Source organism: Cavia porcellus, unplaced genomic scaffold, assembly GCF_034190915.1.
Source record: "Cavia porcellus strain 051 isolate PalLab524CR breed Dunkin Hartley unplaced genomic scaffold, mCavPor4.1 scaffold_9, whole genome shotgun sequence".
Taxonomy (NCBI): Eukaryota; Metazoa; Chordata; class Mammalia; order Rodentia; family Caviidae; genus Cavia; species Cavia porcellus.
The window spans coordinates 67,341,764-67,361,284 of NW_026947492.1; the positions used below are offsets into that span (position 1 = coordinate 67,341,764).

General features: G+C 38.5%; 1 protein-coding gene and 2 pseudogenes across 1 annotated transcript; 1 reads left to right on the top strand and 2 right to left on the bottom strand.

Moving 5' to 3' along the window:
- Window positions 1–310: 310 nt before the first annotated feature.
- Window positions 311–1,258, top strand: LOC100731538 (olfactory receptor 51A7-like). The gene has a single exon (XM_003465362.4). The coding sequence runs from the start codon at window positions 314–316 to the stop codon at window positions 1,256–1,258; it is 945 nt and encodes a 314-aa protein (XP_003465410.3). The 5' UTR covers window positions 311–313.
- Window positions 1,259–7,493: 6,235 nt separating this feature from the next.
- LOC100722875 (olfactory receptor 51S1-like) lies at window positions 7,494–8,465 on the bottom strand (annotated as a pseudogene).
- Window positions 8,466–15,972: 7,507 nt separating this feature from the next.
- LOC100731268 (olfactory receptor 52J3-like) lies at window positions 15,973–16,974 on the bottom strand (annotated as a pseudogene).
- Between the last annotated feature and the right edge of the window lie 2,547 nt (window positions 16,975–19,521).

The following is a 19,521-nucleotide window of genomic DNA, read 5'->3' on the forward strand; positions in this document are numbered from 1 at the left end:
AGGATTAGGAATATGAGCAAATACTATATTGGTCAAAGCAGCATAAATTGCAGTATTTTTGTTAGACTAGAAGACTAGTGTAGAGTTCTTACATAAATGCTATGAAGAAGTTTATGTTGGCTCTACGTTTTTCATGTAGACAAAAAGTTATATTATTTCTGGTCAACTAAGATTCAGCTGTATTAAATTTGTTTCACAATCCAGATATACTTTTTGCCTATTTTTTGAATTTATTTCACAATCCAGAGATAATTTTTGTCTGTTCTTTTGAATGTCACTTTAGATCTTACAGCAGCTGAACAGGATTCTATCTATGATGTTTCCTCCCAATACTTCAGAGGTTGAAATTACCACATTTCAGTTGATTGGGATTCCAGGGCTTGAGCATATGCATGTTTGGATCTCAATTCCTATCTGCTTCATGTACATTATGGCCATCCTGGGAAACTGCACCATCCTCTCGGTCATCAGAACAGATACTTCCCTACATGAGCCCATGTATGCCTTCCTCTCCATGCTGGCCCTGTCTGACCTGGGCTTGTCTTTCTCCTCTGTCCCTACTATGCTAAGAATCTTCTTGTTCAATGCTATGGGAATTTCTGCTGATGCATGTATTGCCAAGGAATTCTTCATCCATGGATTCACAGATATGGAGTCTTCAGTGCTCCTGGTCATTTCCTTTGATTGCTTTGTTGTCATCTGCCATCCCCTGAGATACAGCTCTATCCTCACCAACTACAGAGTTTTACAAATTGGGCTAGCACTTGTCATTAAAAGCATTCTTCTAGTTCTTCCCCTTCCTTTTATATTAAAGAGGCTGAGATACTGTAATATGTGCTTATTATCATACTCCTATTGCCTCCACCAGGATATCATGAAGCTGACCTGCTCGGATAATAAGGTCTATTTTTACTATGGGCTGTTTGTTGCACTCTGTGTGATGTCAGACAGTGTGTTCATTGCCGTCTCCTATGTGTTCATACTGAAAACAGTGCTTGGCATTGCATCTCAAGGGGAGCGGCTCAAAGCTTTTAATATCTGTGTGTCTCATATCTTTGCTGTGCTAATCTTCTATGTGCCCATCATCACCTTGGCCACTATGCATCGTTTTGCTAAGCATAAGTCTCCTTTAGCTATGATTCTGATAGCAGATGCTTTCTTGCTGGTACCGCCATTGATGAATCCAATTGTATACTGTGTGCAAACTTGGCAGATTAGAGTAAAAGTCCTAGAGAAGCTGGATCTGAAGTCTAAGTGATGGCATAAAAGTGAAAGCTTTGTTTTCTCTGAGATATCTACCATAGAAAGAGGACAGTTTTCCAACCAAAAAGGAAGTTGCTTCTTTGACTTCACGGTGATTAAATTAGCATTAATTGTTAACATAACTTCTGAATTTCAAATAGAGGCTTGCATTTCATAGACTACATGAATCATTTTGTTGTTATTTGAGTCACTGAAAATACTTATCTTCCAGCACAATAATGAAGAGTAAAAATCCCAAGAATCTTCCAAGGGAGAGCTGGAAAGTACAGGCTTGGACTGTGACTAAGGGAACCCTATAAGATTTTGGAAGCATTTAGGATCTAGAAGCATAGGCCTTCTCTTGTTTAAATTCTCATTTTTATTTAAATTAAACTCTTCACAAGGTGTCTGAGTTTTACTGAGATTGTTTATTATTTTGCTTATTAAAAGTGTAGCCCAGTGATCATCAGCAAGGTGTTGTCTAAAGCCTTGTTTAAATGTTGGAATTTTATTATGCTTCTGCAAGTTTGCAGGTCAGTCTTCATTTTAGCAAGATTTCAGGAGTTTGATATGTATGTTAATATTCAATAAATATTTTTCTAGTCAATATGAAAGGGGAAATTAGAGCAACTCTATCAATTATTTAGGCTGATTCTATATGAAGTTATTTTATAGGGAGTGAGTTATAAAAGAATCTTGGCAGGATTCGGCATTTGTGGTAAGGGTAAGACCTGGGTCACCAGGGTAAAGTGATCAGGGGCTCATGTGCAACTGTACCTTTAAGTGCATGTCTCTCATCACCACTGTATTGTGAATTTCTATAGGGCAAGAACTGTGTGCTCTTCTTTAAAACTTCTGACAATAAAGTAACTTTTCCAGAGTGCATGCTTTGTAGATGTGTATCCATTTACACTAAAAAAAGGTACGAAGTCAAAGACGTCATTTTTGGTAAATAGTTGGCCTAGTGGGTTTTAAAATGTTAAAGAACATATAATAATTTCAACAATCTCCATGGCAAAGAAAACTTGAATCAAAGCACCAAGGGACATTCACTAGGTCATGAAGATCAGGGTCAGTAAACACTGAAGTGTTCCAGAAAGATCCAGAGTGATTCAGAGCGATTCAGAGTAGCCATCACTTTGTCTGTGCTCAGCTCTCTTTTCTTTACACCTCACAGAAAAAGTTAACACCTCAGGGACCTATGTAGGATATACGATTCCTCCCTTGGATGCTGCTATCTGAGTTCAAGGTATCCCATTTAGCCAAAATGACTGTCACTTCACAGTTCACATTTGAAACACTGTGACACCTGAGTCTGCCTGAAGACATTTGCCACTTCCTGGCATTTTTAATGAAGTCAGAATAAAGAACTTTCAGGATCTTCTAATGTCTAAAGCCCAACCAGAAGTCTGCAGGAGCCACTGGGACTATGCCGTCTTTCTATAAGGGCACAGTGTTCATGATTACTCCTGCACACTAATATATTTCAAAACTATGATTCAGAGCCTCAGCTTCATCCAGAATTATACACTTTCTCAACTCTGTTATAAGGTCAGCCCTTTCAGGAAAAAGACGAGATAAACTCAAAAATACATTCTCTGTCCTTGACTCTGATACTAAACAGCTGTGTGACTTCAATGTATAACACTATGTATTATACATTATTATGCATTTCATATTCACTTTGAAAACAGAATGTAAACATTCTTTAGGCATTATAAATATTAAGTAAGTTAACTGCTTATAAAATATGTTCTCCATACAGTTTTGTTTGGGCCATATATTATTTTGATAATTTCATATAAAATGATATTTTTATACTATATTATCTTAACATTAGAAATACATTACTATTCAAGGCCTGTATTCTCATAGGGAAAAATCCACTGAGAGTTGACTGACCTGCTAGTGAACACAGTACTTAATACTTGCAACTTGTTCCATGTATTTATTATTTGTCTGGCTCTACCAGGAATTTGAATACTCATCAATATGAATACTCATACTTATGATACGCATCTTTGTCTCTGGCCTCTCTCTCACTTTTTCACACACACACACACACACACACACACACACACACACATACACACACACACACACACACATACACACACACACACACACAGAAAGAGAGAGAGAGAGAGAGAGAGAGAGAGAGAGAGAGAGAGAGAGATTTAAATTGTGCTTGCTAATCAGACGGCTTTGCCAAGCCTTCAGACAAATCCAGAGTTTGGATTTTGTAAAGCATTTCTGGGATCTGAAGTTTTATCAAGTTGCTGTGTACCTCCATTAAATTTTGTTTACTGTAGCAAATTCCTTGTTAACATGCCCATCCCCCCCCAGTGCTACTGAAAAGAACATTCTTCCCAAATGTATCAATAAATTGATGAAGAGTGACTTTTCAAAGGGCGCATGGTATGATTCTCAGTTCTGAGGTGGTAATCCCAAGTGTTGGGAGCAGGAACCTGGGGTCTGGCAGTGAACAGGTGTGGAAAACCACACACTTAGGCTGGACCCCAAACAGTTCCTTATCCTGCAGTAACCTCAGCCTTCTAGACAAAGCATCGCGCTGATATTAACCTGGGAATAGCTTCATAACATAAGCAAAGAAGTTTCTCATGGGCCCAAGAACATGTTTATCTTTGCTGCATGCACAAGAAAGTGTCCTGAAGTGACTTGTACTGCTCTTTGTTTTGAAACACTATAAAACTCTGGAGTCCTTTAATAAATCGCCTTTTGCCTCCTGAGCAACTGGTATCCCTGTGTCTTCAGTCTCTCGCCTGACTCCTTCCCCGTGCTGGCCTTGGCCCCTGGCACTCAAGGGCTGGAAGCTTGATGTTTTGGACAGAAGCCAGAAAGAGTAGGAATCAGGAGCAAGTAGCTGAAGTTTTACTGTGAAAGAATAGGCTTCTCTTGCTCAGTTTAGCAGAGTGATAAATATGATGAAGCAGTCAAAGATGATAGATTTTAGCTCACCATCACTGATTTACACAAATCAATTCCAAAACATTTTCAGCAGGCCCCACACTGCAGTTTTCTGGTTACAAAATGAAGTAGTAGGAGACTTTTATTCAAACTGAATATTTACAATGTTTAAATATAGTTACTGTTACTTGCATTATTTTAAGTAACCACCATTTATTGAATGTGATATTTATGCAAGACATTGTGAGGACCTGGTTCATACCATCTTCACTGCATCTGTGACACAGGGGACAAAATGAGTAGTGGGGTGAGGATTAAAGTTGAGGCCTATGTGACTCCAAACCTGAAGTTCACCTCATTTTTTTCTCCAGTGCTTCACTGGTTATCTGAGTGAGGCTGGGGGAGGAGAGGGATAGATGTGGGGAGGTGGGATTTCTCTCAGAGGTTATCAGCATTTTTTCTGGACTGATCTGCTCTGTCTAACATTTTTAAAACAACAGAGGCCCTGTTTAAGGCAAATGTGAAGTCAAGTGCTGTCTCAGTAATACTTTCATACATTTGGGGAATTCTTAAATCTTAGCCTGGGAAAAGGAGATACTAACTCATCTAATTGCTTTAGAAAGAAAACATACACCTGGAAGGCAAGCGTGGTACTCTATTAAGATCATGTCTCAACGTATTAATGTACTTGCTTTGAAATATGTGGATTTGGTTTGCTTCCTTCCATTTAAAATGCATTACTTTCTAATCACAAGGATGTTTCAGTATCCAAAATTTTATTAAAGAGTGATTATTATATTTTATCAGGGAATGCTGAAAAACATTCAATATGATTCAGCAACAAGCCTATAAAAACAATAAAATTGAAATGAAAATTAGATATTCAAATTTTACAGAGTTTACTCAAAAATCTATCAGCAAACCATAATTTTAATTTTACTTTATTTTGTGTTACCAAAATCAAACTCAGGACCTCGGTGCTTTCCAGGCAGGCACTTGTGTCACTGAGTTACATCCCTGGCCCCCATAATTTTAAAAAGTAAAAAAAAAATGTAGCTTCTATTAAAAATAGAAAATCTTAATAGTTACTTTTACTCTTATCTTTTATAGTTGTTTTGGAGGTGTTAGTGATTTAAACAAAAAATAAAATTACATAATTTGCTTGAATATTTTGGAAATACTAACCACAGGTTTTAGTTACTTATGCTACACCTAAAGTACAAGAATAAAATAATAAAAAAATACTATTCTAATGTACATAATAATTGGATAAAGTATCTTAATGATAAATGACAAATGTTTTATTTATAAAAGTAAAAAAGTCATATATTTATAAAACACATGGAACTAAATTTAGCTTACAAAAAGCTTTATAAAACAATATAAAATGACATTGTTAAAAGTAACACATCATAGATTCTTGTGAAAAACTATAAATGTTTACTCTCTTATAGTTATTCAACAAATGTAATTCCTATTAGAAATCCAAATCTTCTAATCATTCCATTAAAATGTCACTGAGGTTTCTTTATGCCACCTTTTAAACTAAATCCACTGTGAAGCTATTTAAAAAGATTAGTGATGTCATAATTAAAGGACTTGTAATGCAAATTCCATACACACACAGATGCATGTGTTTTGTATGTATAAGTATACATATGTATGCATTTAAAAGATGACATACATAGTATTTATTTCAGTGAGAATTAAAATAAATTTTATATATGATTGTCTCAGTACATATGTGTAATTAATGCACTTTTATTATTAGTGATTAATATATTGTTGGACTTTGACAGAGAAAGACAAAAGTAAAAGTTATTATAGTAATTTTAGACAAATTTATTTATTCATTTATTTGAGGCAAGATCTCACAGTACAGTTTGGACTAGCCTTCAAACTCATGACGACCCCCCTTCGTCAGCCTCCTGAGATTACACCACACCTGGCTTAATTTTAGACAAAATTATAAGAGATTATTTTTGGAACATAGAGATTAAAGATATTGGTGATGACTGTGATCATGATTTTCTAGGACTGGAGAACGAAACAGGGCCTTATGCCTGCTGGTTTACATACGCAGCCCAAGAATACTTTACTGAAGAGAGCAAATAGTGTGTGCATTCTCAACATCATTCTGAAGGTGAGTCCCATGTGCCAATTCTGATTTCTGTGATGTGAGTGTGGCAGTATAATGCTGTAACTGTCAGAAAGCAAAGATTAAGACCGGCAATCCTGTGTACTGTGTACCATATTAAAGACTCTGCTTATATAAAGCACGATATTAATGTTCTCTAAAAAGATAATTGTGGGAATGGGGATTTAGCTCAGTGGCATAAGCTCTTGCCTGGGAAGCACCAGGTCATGAGTTTAATCCCTGGTACAAAAAAAAAAAAAAAAAAAAAAGGACAATTGCAGTTAAGCATGGATGATGTCATGTAAGGTGGTGTTTGTTTATTCCATTTCTTCTGAATTATGTAAAATTTTAACAGTAAATGTGTATATTTTCAAAAATTCAACTTATCTTTTAAAATTAGAAGCATTGAGATATCTTATTTTTATGTACCAACCACACACAAGGAATGTGAATATTATGTAGTACACAGGTAACATACTAAGAAGATGATCAAGAGGGTGGGAGGAGATGAAAAGGAAATAATATGTGTTGGGTACATACACTGACTCCACACAAGGGATGGAAACTGTGCACTATGCACATATACCAATAGACTAAAGTTAAAAAAAAATAAAGCATAGAAAGTTACATTACTTTTTTCCTTTTCCTGGATGATGAGTTAAGTGACCTATATCTTGGTTTGAAGACCATAAATGAGAGGGTGCACAATTTTTCTCATTCATTTCACTGCTAAGGATCAATCAGAATACTACCTTGAGTGATGATGCAACGCAGGGCAAAATCCTTCCTCCAGCTGGGCAGAGTGCTACAGTCTTCCCTTTGTTGTGCCGGGTGTGGTTTAGCTCCTCTGCTTTCCTCAGGTATTAAGTTATAGATACAGCGAGGGAATTCACAGCAACTGAACAACAGTCACACACCTGGATGGCTGGAAGGCTAAGCGAACCCTGGAGTCTGGTGCTTTATGTCACTGAGTGTAAGTGTGTGTGTGTGTGTGTGTGTGTGTGTGTGTTGGGGATTTCTTCAATTCCCTGGGACCCTTTACACATGCACATTTCTAGAAACAGGTATTTACATTCAAGTACACGCACTCATTTACCTGAATGACTATTTTACATGTGAGGAACTGAGTCCTTGTCCTGGGAGGCCTCTAAGCCGTGTGTGGAGAAACATCCTACAGATTGCCTGCTCACTGAGCACAGCCCACCCTCCTGCGATGCACCCACTTGAGTATTTTCTCTCTAATCTCCTTTGTCTTAACACTGTAGATAGCAGGATTCATCAGTGAGGGCAGCAGGAAGTGGACACAGGAGAGAAGCGTGCGTGCAGGCTGAGGGAGCGGCAGCTCGAGCCAGTTGACAAGGGCCAGAAGAATCATAGGGATGTACAAGAGGAGCACAGCAGAGAGATGAGCAGCACAGGTCTGCACAGCCTTCCAGCGATCCTCACTGGATGCCACGCTGTGCAGCACCCTGCCAATCAGGCCGTAGGAGATGAAAATCAGCAGGGGGTCTAATGCCATAGCGGACAAGACCACCCCGAGGCTGTAGAATGTACCCCAAGCTCCTGGGCAAGCTAGACAGGCCATATCTGGATGCAGGCAATAAGAATGAGTCAGAATCTGTGGGTGGCAGTATGGCATGTGGGCCAGGAGAAAAGGTAGTGGCAGGTGGACACCCAGGCATCAGAAAGCAATGGCCACGCTGATCCTGCTGACAACGTCATTGGTGAGGATTGCTGGGTAGTGAAGTAGGCGGCAGATGGCCAGTGCCCGATCAAAGGCCATAGCCAGCAAGACAGAGGACTCCATAACAGAAAACACATGGACAAAGAACATCTGTAAGAGGCAGGCGGAGGCAGGGGTAGCATGAACATTAGCAAGGGCCAAGCCCAGCAAGGTGGGCATCAGGGCTGTAGTCAAACCAACATCAGACATACTGAGCAGAAAGAGGAAGAAATGCATTGGACGATGTAGCGTGGGCTCCAGGGCAATGATCCAAAGGACAGTGCCATTACCCAGGGCAGAGAGGAGGTAGACAGCAATGAGAGGTATTGTCCACCAGGATGGTACAGCAGATAGGCCAGGCATGCCCACCAGCAGGAAGGTGGGAGCCATCGCGGTGCTGCCATTGAGAGCTGCCTTGGTGGAGAGTGTTGACATAGTTCAGCATAACAATTTGAACTCTGGACCCTAAAAATTGATTAAAGATGTTTACTTAATCTTGTGACATATTTGTGTGATGATTTCTGCAATAGCTTGCTTCTCCTCTCCATGCATACATATACATTACACATTCCTTTCCTATGAACCAACACGTCCCTTCTAAATGTTATGCTGTTTACATCCCTGGACTTGGAGCTTTTTCTCTAGTTGTTTTCCTAGCTCTCTTTGTCTCCCAGAACTATTTATCCATAGGCTTTTAATCCTATCCCTCTCTGTACCACTTTCCTAATTTAGTTCTTTCCTTATCTGACAAATACTAGAGAGATCTGTATTCTCAAATCCACTTTCTATTCATTTTTCTCTCCTTCCTACGTAGTCTGTCTTTGTGCTGCCTTATCAGTCACATTTGATGCACGTTAATTGTTCTCTTGAAAGTACCTGATACTTTGTTTCTAAATCAAGGAGCACTCATTTCTCTTAAGCATTTTTTTCTTAGTGATCTATTAATTTACACACTCTTATTCCTGAAGGATCATTACTTGGCTTTTTTTTTTCCCTCAGTTCTCATTTACTTTAATGATAACAACTAAAGTCTATAAGCTGACAAATCAAAAATGCATCCCTATTCTCTTCTATGTTTATTTCATCTTGGAATGCTCTATTTGAATGTGCTGTATATCTTAATTTTAAATAATTTGAAACAAGTCTTAGCATATGCATTTTAAAACTGCTCCTACTGCCCTTAGTTAGAAGACAATTGTGGACTTCCGGGAGAACATGGCGGACAGATAACAGCAGCTACAGAAGCTCTCTGAAAGGCTTGGCTCAGAAGTCAGGAAGGGTGCGGGGTAATGAGACATAAGCAGGTGGAGATATGCTCTGCTGACTCAGGAACAAACTGTGCTGAGAGAAACCAACTTGGAATGCAATCCTGGTGCTAAAACAGAAGCAGAAAAGCCTCGGTGTGGAGGCTGGACCCCGTGCCACTGGAAGCCGCAATTTGGGTTTCCCGCCGCGCGGAGACTGCCTCTACAGCGGCTCAGCAAGGAGAGAGATGCGGAAAAGCTCTGAGAATGGGAATCTGCAAATGGAGTCAAAAACAAGATGGGCAGGGAGGCGTGCACTGACTTGTGGTGAGGTGAGTGAGAGAAACTGACACTCTACCACAGGTTTACTCCAGCGGAGGACTTTCTGGGCCCGGGCAGTCCTGCGGGATCAGGGCGTGGTGGCGACTCCAGCCACACATCCCCCTCTCGGGCAGAATTGGTGAAAGTGCCTGGCCTGTGTGACACTGCTGGCGGACCCGGTAGGCTGGCCCAACCCAGATCCCAGAGCCCAACGGTAGCCAGGAGGGGCAAGCATAGGCTGCCTGGTCTGGAACTTCCTGGTGCGCTGCGGTGGGCGGGAACACCTAACCGGAGCAATTCGATCAGGCTGTGTTTGACAGGGAGAGAAGCTGGGTCTCCTATATAAGCTTGCATATATAAGGAACAGAGAATATGGGAAGAGGCAGCAACAAGAAAGGCTCCTCGGCCCCCAATTCTGAGAGCCAGGCAATAGCGGACACTGCACCAATAGACATAACGTGCCATGTAGAGAGCCTCATAGATCAATTCAGGAATGAAGTTATTAATGACCTGAAGCTAGAAGTATGCAGAATAGTTAGAGAAATGCTAAGCACCACCCAAGAAAAAACAGATGGTGGAATGGAAGAACAGAAAAAGAGGGGAGAATTGTTTGATGGAGAAAACAGAGAAAGCATAGAGTACGTGAAGCAGGTTCAAAGGGACTATCAAGAAACTAAGAAGTCTATCGAAGACTGGCATAACAGCTTGAAAGAAACTAAGGACAGACTATCTGAACTGGAGGGCAGACTTGTAATATGGGAGAATGAAATGAAAAACTTCTTAAAAATAACAAAGAAACAAACAGCAATAATACAAAGACAAGAAGTTGGTAAGAGGATTCATAACTTAAGGATAAAGAACATAAAAGAAGAAGTAGGGACACAAACAAGTGAACTACAAAAGCTACTCACAGAAATAATCCAGGAGAATTTTCCTACCTTAGCAAAAGGTAAAGATACTCAGATGTATGAGGCATACAGGACCCCAGCTACCTACAACCCAAACAGAGCAACACCCAGGCATATAATAATAAAAATTCCAGAAATTCATTACAAGAACAGAATATTAAAAGCTGTCAGAGACAAGAAACAGACCACTTACAAGGGAACACCCATCAGAATTACAGCAGATTTCTCTGCACAAACCATCAAATCACGAAGAGCATGGGGGGAAATAATTCAAGCTTTGAAAGATAATAATCTCCAGCCAAGATTGAGATATCCTGCACAACTGTCCCTGGAAATTGATGGAAAAACAAGGTGCTTCCAGGATAAAGAGGAACTGGGGGAATTTGCAACCACCAATTCAACTCTACAGAGAGTATTGCAGGATAGTCTAAAAAAAAAAAAAAAAAAAGGAAAGAAAAATACAAAGAATCCAGAAATAGTGGTGGGGAGGCCACAACGAATGGAGCAGAAACAAAATGAAGAAGACAAACTGACAGCTACTGACAGAAAAAGAGCTCAACAGAAATGAGGCAGAGAAGATTGGATGATAGGAACAGCTATTTTGGAGAAAATGACATCTTAATAGGTAATACTAATTTAGTATCATCTTGTTTTGAAGTCTCATCAAGCTTTTGTTCTTCTGTCTCCAATGGTCTAAACAGGTTGTATCTTATTGGATTTTATTATGTACGATAGTATAAGCAAAAACCTTTTAAAGACAAGGAGTTTATACAGAAACCATTGTTCATTTTCTGTTAGTCGATTCTAAATACTCTGTAATGCTGTCATTCTCTTAAATGGTTTTACATTGTTTTGATATACTTAATGTTACAGTATATGAAGTTGTACTCAAGGATTTCAAGGAAAGAGACAATATGGTAACTATTTTTGGGTCGGGATTATCTGGAGGTGAAACACTATTCTGCTTAAATGGTTATGTTTTGATCTGCGCTGTTTCGCTGTTATGCCCTCTTTTATCTCAATCTCCACTCCATTATTTACTTTTTTATTTTTATCCTTTTAATTAAAGAAAAATAGCAGGATATATTATAGTAACCCACTTTGACTTTCCATTATCTCGATTTGAAGCCCTGTATTACTCTCACCATCTTGTTTTTGACTGATGTTCCCCTATTCTGTTTTGCTGCATAGTATCAGGTTCGAAAGTTTAGGCATCAGCTGTGAAGATAATGAGATTCATTATAATGCCCATTTTCGTTGACTTTTATCTACTTTTGAAGACCTACAATGTCTCCAATGTTTTGGTTTTGTCGGTTTTGTTCTTTACTGTTTTGTTCAATTGTATTATAACTAATGACATAGGCAATTATATTAGAGATAGCGGGAGGCATTATGGTAACCATTGTTGATCACCTTGTATTATGTTTTTACATTATCTATTATGTCCACCCTTTTGACTTTACCGATACTGTTCTGTTATGTCACATTTGGTTTTACTCTCTTCCAAAAAAGTAATAAGAACCATGGGAGCAATGAAACCCAAAATGTGTAATAGTCATTGTATAAAAGAGAGGAAAAGAAAGTGCTCTAAAGTATATAACTGCATGTATATTTAAGTGTATAAGATAGACAATGATATCACAGAGTTTTATTGGATCATTGAACAGAACTGTTTGCAGTATCATTGTTGGAATGTCCACTTTACAAGCTTTAATTTTGTGACTTGAACAATTATTTCTAAGATGACAATATGTAATCCATTAACTAGTGATTTCCTACTGTTTTTTTTTTCTGTAAATCTGTATAACTTGTACCCTTTCTCTGCTTTTTTTTTCTTTTTTCTTTTCTCCTTAAATAAAATTAAAAAAAAAAAGACAATTTTGGGGACATTACAACAATGATTAAAAAAAAAAGTTGGTGGCACTAACACTGTGACTTCCCAAAGCAAAAGCCTTGGAATTAACTACACGACTATAACTATCATATCTAAATACTTTTCTAATTTCAGTAAAAAGGACTAGGTACACAGGAAAGTCTTTCCCTCAGCTAAACACTTGCTATTCTGAGGTTGCAGTCCTCCTAGTGGCAAGCCACTGGCCAGCAGCAGCTGGGTGTAAAAGGGTATCTGTCTGAAAGGAAGTAAAACCAGATGGTAAGAGGAACTAATGGCAGATATGAAGAGTGCTGAAATTAGTAAGTGTATAGACCAATACAAAAGTCTATAAATCTGTTTTGAAAAAATGTTTTTCCATTTATACATGCGCGCACACACACGTGCTTCTTGATTGCTGATGGAGTTTGCTCCAATAATCTCATTGAAAATTTAAACATTGTAAGTCAAAAGTGAATTTATTATATCTAATGCAGAAGGAATTTCTACTTATTTAACTACACTGAACTGCATACTTAAAAAATTTGTTCAGTGGGTTTATGTTTACCCTAATACAAATACAGACAGAGAAGGCGAGAGGAGAGGAGAGAGAGTTAGAAAGAGAGAGAGAGAGAGAGAGAGAGAGAGAGAGAGAGACAGACAGACAGACAGACAGAGACAGAGACAGAGAGACAAACACAGAGACAGAGACAGAGACAGAGAGAAATGTCTCTGGTTAGAGACCTAAACATTTAAGAACCATGAACGTGAAACACTGTGGGAGATCAGAAAGGAAGAGGTGTGCTGGGCTCCTAAGGAAAGCTTTTTCTGCAGAGGGTTCTAGCACGCTGATGCATTGAGCTTCTGCCTGTACTCCCTACCTCATTTTGTCCAGTTGTGTCCACTGAGAGCAGAGTGGGCAGTCCTTGACTCACCCTTCACTGGGATGAGAACTGTGTCACTCCACACTCCAAACCACAACAGGTCTGGATTCCTATTGGGTCCAGCTGGCCAGATTCAGGATCCAGTGCATCCTGACCAAGATCAGGGGACCACAAGAGAAGGTCTCTTTGACTGCCCCTTAGGAAACGTCTATATATGTGATTTAGGACTAGCAAAGGTTCCTCTGTCTTCTGTGTGGCTGCTGGATCCAGGACTCTATCTTCCATCCAGAGCCCAAGTCACACTCTGAAGCCAGCATGTTCACCTGGCTCAGGCTCTGCTTCCCTCCTACTGGGCTTGCTCACAACAGGTCTCCCAGAATGCCCAGTTCACTCCAGGCACCAAAATTATCAGATAAGAGCAGTTATAAATTGTGTCTGGATCAGGCCTGACCTTCCAATCCATGGACATTGTGAGGATCCAAGTACATTACAGGATGCCAGAGAGAGGAACAAAATTGGTCTCAGTGATTTGTATTGAGATAGTCACTCACATCTTCCCTTACTGCTGCTGGCTCCTAAGTTCTGGACTTTGCCTCTTGTCCCTGGTAATTATACTATTATTACAGTTATTCATTGGAGAGGTTTTAGTGCTCCCAATCTCCTTGTATGCTTTCCTTGCACCTCTCAGCCCTAAAAAGCTCTCTCTATGTCTCTCTGTCTCTCTGTCTCTCTGTCTCTCTGTCTCTCTCTCTCTCTCTCTCTCTCTCTCTCTCTCTCTGGCTTTGTCTGTCTTTCTGTCTCTGTCTCTCTCGACCGTTATGTGTGTGTATCTTCCTCTCTATCTCTCTGTCTCCCTCTCCCACTCCTCTCTCTATTTTCCAGGTGACTCATGGACTCATAACTTCAAATTATGCTTCCACCTTAATCTCCTAAGTAGCATATGAGTGTCACACAGATTTGAAGGCCACATCTTTGTCATAAAACCTTCCTCAGATCTGAGCATAGTTCCTGATGCATAGCATATACTTTACAGAGCATTTCTGCTCATTAAATGGATGTGTTTGATATAAAGTAAAGCAAAAAGGAGATTTGGGCTCAGAGTCTGTTGGAAACAACCAATGAAGCATTTGCAGTGCTATTTAAGCCCCTGTATGAGAACTTGCATAATAGACAAGTTCATCTATTTTAGAATTTTAGAAGTTCTCACAAACAACTAACCAGTACAAAAAAGCCTATTTATACTGAAATTGATGCATTTAATAGCTAATATGAATACTCACACACTATACAACTCTATGCATATGTAACTGCAATCAGTGTTACAAAATGCATCAAATATTTCATCTGTGTAAATTAATATGATGTAATCTAACAAAATAACATGAATGGCTACAATTAAAATTTTATTCTCTTATATCAGAAAAACACATTCTAGAATCTGCCTTTAAATGTCGCATAAAAAGTGTTGGACATTATTAAAGATGATTTTAACATTAAGGATGTATACAAGTTTACCAAGTATCATCTCTGGATGAATACAATGTTAATTTTTTTTTTCATTTTATTTGTAGTTAGTTTGTTCTTTAAATGAAATGTAGAAGACAAAATAATCAAAACTGTAAAGAAATGTAAAATGATATAACAAGTTAAATGCATGAATTTTTTTTTCACTTTTTGGAAATGAAATTAACAAGTCACTTGAAAAGTGCCACTCTAACTTACATGCATCACTCAGGGAAGAATTTAGAATTTCCACACTAAAGACTCCTGCAGAACTTGAGATATTTCATGTGTAGACCATGTAAGACCTTAGATTTTAAGATAGATAACTCAAGGGTCAAACAAATGTTGAAAGAACATATCTGAACACAGTAGTATCAAGTCAGGCATGTATCACATGGATACACTACCTGTAACCTAGATTATCAGATCTTGCTGATAATTATGTACAGGAATAAATGCAGAATCAATCAGTGATATGTTTCTGTTAGCATATTGGAGATACAGTTTGAAAATTGACTATTTCTTTGGCTATAATTTTAGTGAAACATATACTTGGCAGACAAAGCTACCTAAGGTACAGATTCTGTGATAAATGTTTGAATCCAGGAACCTGGCTTTACAAGTGCAAGACAGAATATAACTCCAAGAGACATAGACTGTTCTGTTAACTTTACATCTTGATTTATGTTCAGCACATAGTATGACTTAAGAAAAACAGACTTCTCAAAACAAATATATTAAATAATTAATAAAATGTACTATCCTTTAATAGATAAAAGAAAAATATAAAAAAGAAGGAAGGAAGGGTGGGGAGGAAAGGGAAAGAAATAGAGAAAGAAAAAGGAAAAAAGAAGGGAAAGCATAAAGTAACGAGGGAAAGAGAAAACAGAATAAAACAGTAAAAGAAGTAAAATTAGGGTCAAATTCCAGTGACAATTATAGAAAATGAAGTTATCAAGTGTTATGCATGAGATCATATGAGTACAAGTCACACAAGTTTCTTCCAGGATTTCCCTTCCAGGATATCTCATCCATCTGTGAGTTAGATATGAAATGACGTTTCTTAGTTTTTAAATCAATTAGTGCATAACAGCTTGAAAATTTACAGTAATGAGGTAAATCTTCATGAAGATATAGGGAAAGTTTGCTTTAAGGCAAGCACATAAATCTTCCTAGAGCAGAGAAACACCTTAGAAACAGAACACGAGACACTTATCTTTTATTAAACACACTGAGCACTCACTCTCTTATCTGTTTGGTCCTCACTCCATAAATGATGGGGTTAAGCACAGGTGGAATAACCAAGTAGAGGTTTGCAACAAGAATGTGAACGTAGTGTGGAACGTTGTGTCCAAATCGGTGGGTGAGGAAGGAGAAGACTGATGGGATATAGAAAACACAGAGAACGGCTAGGTGAGAGCCAGAAGTGCTGAGGGCTTTTCCCCGCGCATCCTGGGATGGGAGGTGGAAGACAGCACGGAGAATGTGCACATAGGAGGTGGCAATAAGGACAAGATTCAAAAGAAACAGTGAGACCACGAAGAGCCCATAGATAGCATTGATACGAATATTTCCACAGGATAACTTTGCAATGCCCATATGTTCACAGTAGGAATGGGCGATGGTACAAGCATGGCAAAAGGGTAGCCTGTAGATAAGATAGATTAAGGGAAGTAAGAACAATGCTGGACGAATTACAATCCAGGACCCAATGCCCACCAGCACCAGGGATGTCAGGATGGCTGTGTACTGTAGTGGAGCACAGACGGCCACATAGCGGTCAAAAGCCATGGCCATCAGGACTTCAGCCTCCATGCCAGTGAAGGTGTGGATCAAAAACATCTGAGCCACACACCCTCCAAAGGTAATCTCATGAGCTTCAAACCAGAAGATCCCCAGCGTGCGGGGCACAGAGGTGGTAGAAAGAGCCAAATCGACTGTTGAAAGGATGGCCAGAAAGTAGAACATGGGCTCTCGGAGGGACTGCTCTGTCTTGAGGACTATCAAAATCATGGTATTCCCCAGTAAAGCCACAAAGTAAATAAAGCAGAAAGGCAGGGAGAGCCAACCATGGACCTTCTCCAGACCTGGGATTCCAACGAGGAAAAATGTGGCTGGGTGAAAGATGCTCCCATTATAGTGGGTATAGCATTCTGTGCTGATTAGGGGAAATGAAAGTCTCCCTCTGGGATTTGGGCATGGAGGATGAAACATCAAGAGAGAGACAGACAGAGAGACACAGACAGAGACAGAAAGGCAAACAGGGAGAAGAGAGAGATCAGCAGAGGAAAAATGTAGAATGTAAGTTGGTAGCTCTGCGTTCCAGCAGCATCAGAGTCACTTTACTATGAAAAGTAAGTCTCTTAATGAAGATCATCACTTAATCATCCTCTTAATCATTTGAATGTTTCAGAACATGATCAGATTCTGAGTTTTGATTCTTTGTGTTGATAGTCTTCTCATTCTGAAATGGAGATTGGTAAAAAGTCAGTGCATGCTTCTAAGATTTAAAGCTTTCCACTGTTTTTGAAAGACATAAGAAGATTAAAATCTGGGAATCTAGTCTTTGGTGAGAGACTCTGTAAGAATTAACACAGTTCATAGAACAAAATTAATAGACAAGAAAGGAAGATTAAAGTGCCTTTACACAATCCATGGTTAAAATACCTTACAAATCCTAGGTGATAGGCAGTCTCAAACTGAGAAATTTATTATTACAAGTTCTCATTGACTGACAGAGACACATTTATAAAACTGTGAGCAAGTCAATAGCTCCTTAAAACACTGAAGCATAAAATCAGCAACACAATCAGATATTTCCAGGCAAGCACTTTTTCTTTGAGAATCCTGCCCTGGAGTGAAAATTACTCCTGACAGATCGACTACACAGAGGATCAGCTAGGAAAGGGGTAAGAAGGGCTAAAGACACTATACTCTGTCCAGTACCCATACCAGAATAGGTGCTGTAAGACTGTGTGATAATTTCACCTAAGGGAGGATGTCAGTACTTTCTTGATGACTTCTCTCACCAGTTCAACTCACCAGAGGGGTAGAAAGAGTAAAAACCTGACAGCCTCAGGTTGTTTCAGCATGATAGGAGGTAATTTTGTAGTTCTGTTGAATTCCAGTGCTTTGATAGTGCAGGATTCAACATGTGAAATAGCCTGAAGGAACAGAGGATGACAAATTAAGTGCTCAAAAGGCTTCAAATGATCCATGAGGCATAGAATGGTAGGGAATTTTCCCATAGGCTTGGGCACAGACATTTTAAAAATAGCCTAGAGACTTTCTTTCATCCTTGGTATTAACTGCACTCTCTAATCATATTTTTAACTATCTTTTTTGTTCAATAAGGAAACATATTAAAGTGACAAAATTAATACATTTCTCATATTTTTGAATTCATTCCAGGAAAATTAACAAAAATATTGTAAAGTTTTACTTGTTTCTGCAAGAACGTAGGCACTCTGATCATTTAAAATATCATTGTCCATCTGAAAGATAACAGCAAAACCAATGGAATGTTCTCTACTTTTGGGCTATTGTTAGGCACCTTTCAACGTTAATTCCTACTCGTATGGAAATTGAATTCATCTCATGAAATTAATGGGCGTTTTATGCCTGAATTTTTGTGAGATGTTTTACATATAATATTTAACTGAATATATAATTTATTTATCAATAATACATACTCACTACTTCGATGTGTCCTGATTTAATAGAGAAGGTGTTATTACTTAATGCTTAACTTTTTCCTACAAGAAGTATGTTGGCTACACAGTCCAGATCTCAGTCTGTACTATATAAGTGCTCCTCTCCATGGGTGGCCACATCACCCTCCAAAATTCACAGCTGTTTCACTCAGCCTTCCCCTGAGTGTTGCACTTGGTCTCCTTTATAGGTGGCAATAGAAAGGTAGCTGTAACAGGTTTCCACCAACTGAGACCTCCTTTATAATCTCAGCTTTAGACAGGATCAGAGATTGAGTCTCCAGGGACTTCTTGCCACACCTAGACCCGAAAAAAAAAAAAAAATGAAAAAGAAAACTGAGAACACAAGCAAACTAAGATATACAAATGTACCAAGGACATATAAAAAAGTATAGGTTAAATACATAAGTATTCTCATTTATTTTAACTATATAAAGAAAAAGATAATTAGGGCAACACATCTTTTGGAGAAGAGGAGACTAAGAGCTGGAGGGAAAGGAAGAGTGATGGGGAGAAGGAAAAGAAAGAATTAAGATGTGTTGTGCACCTGTACCAATTACCCATGAGGAACATAATCACTGCAAATGTCCTAACAAAACTAGGAAAAAGAAAAAAATTATGGATTAAAAAGCATAATTCATTTTCCACATGAATGTGAGTCTGTGTTACAATTCTGTATATACTTCCATACCTAGCAGAAACTGACCAATTTAAATGCAAAGATTTTAATTAGTAAGAAAGACTTCTTTTTCAAGTTTCCATAATACTGTTTTCCTCAATAACAGTTTCTATTTTCTCAATTACTGAAGCGTTTAGGTTTGTTTGATTTGCATAAAAACACAGAGCCATAGCATTTCCCCTAAAATGATTTCTGTCCATGAATTTCTCACTGCCACAAACTGTTTCCAAAAAAATCCTTTTGATAAGTTTTACAATTTCAGGTCCTGAATTTCTAATAAGTATCATGTTGCTGATTTTCAAATCTTGGTTTAGTACTGGCACTTTAGATGACTAGATACCATTCATACATCTACATTTTTTATTTATATGA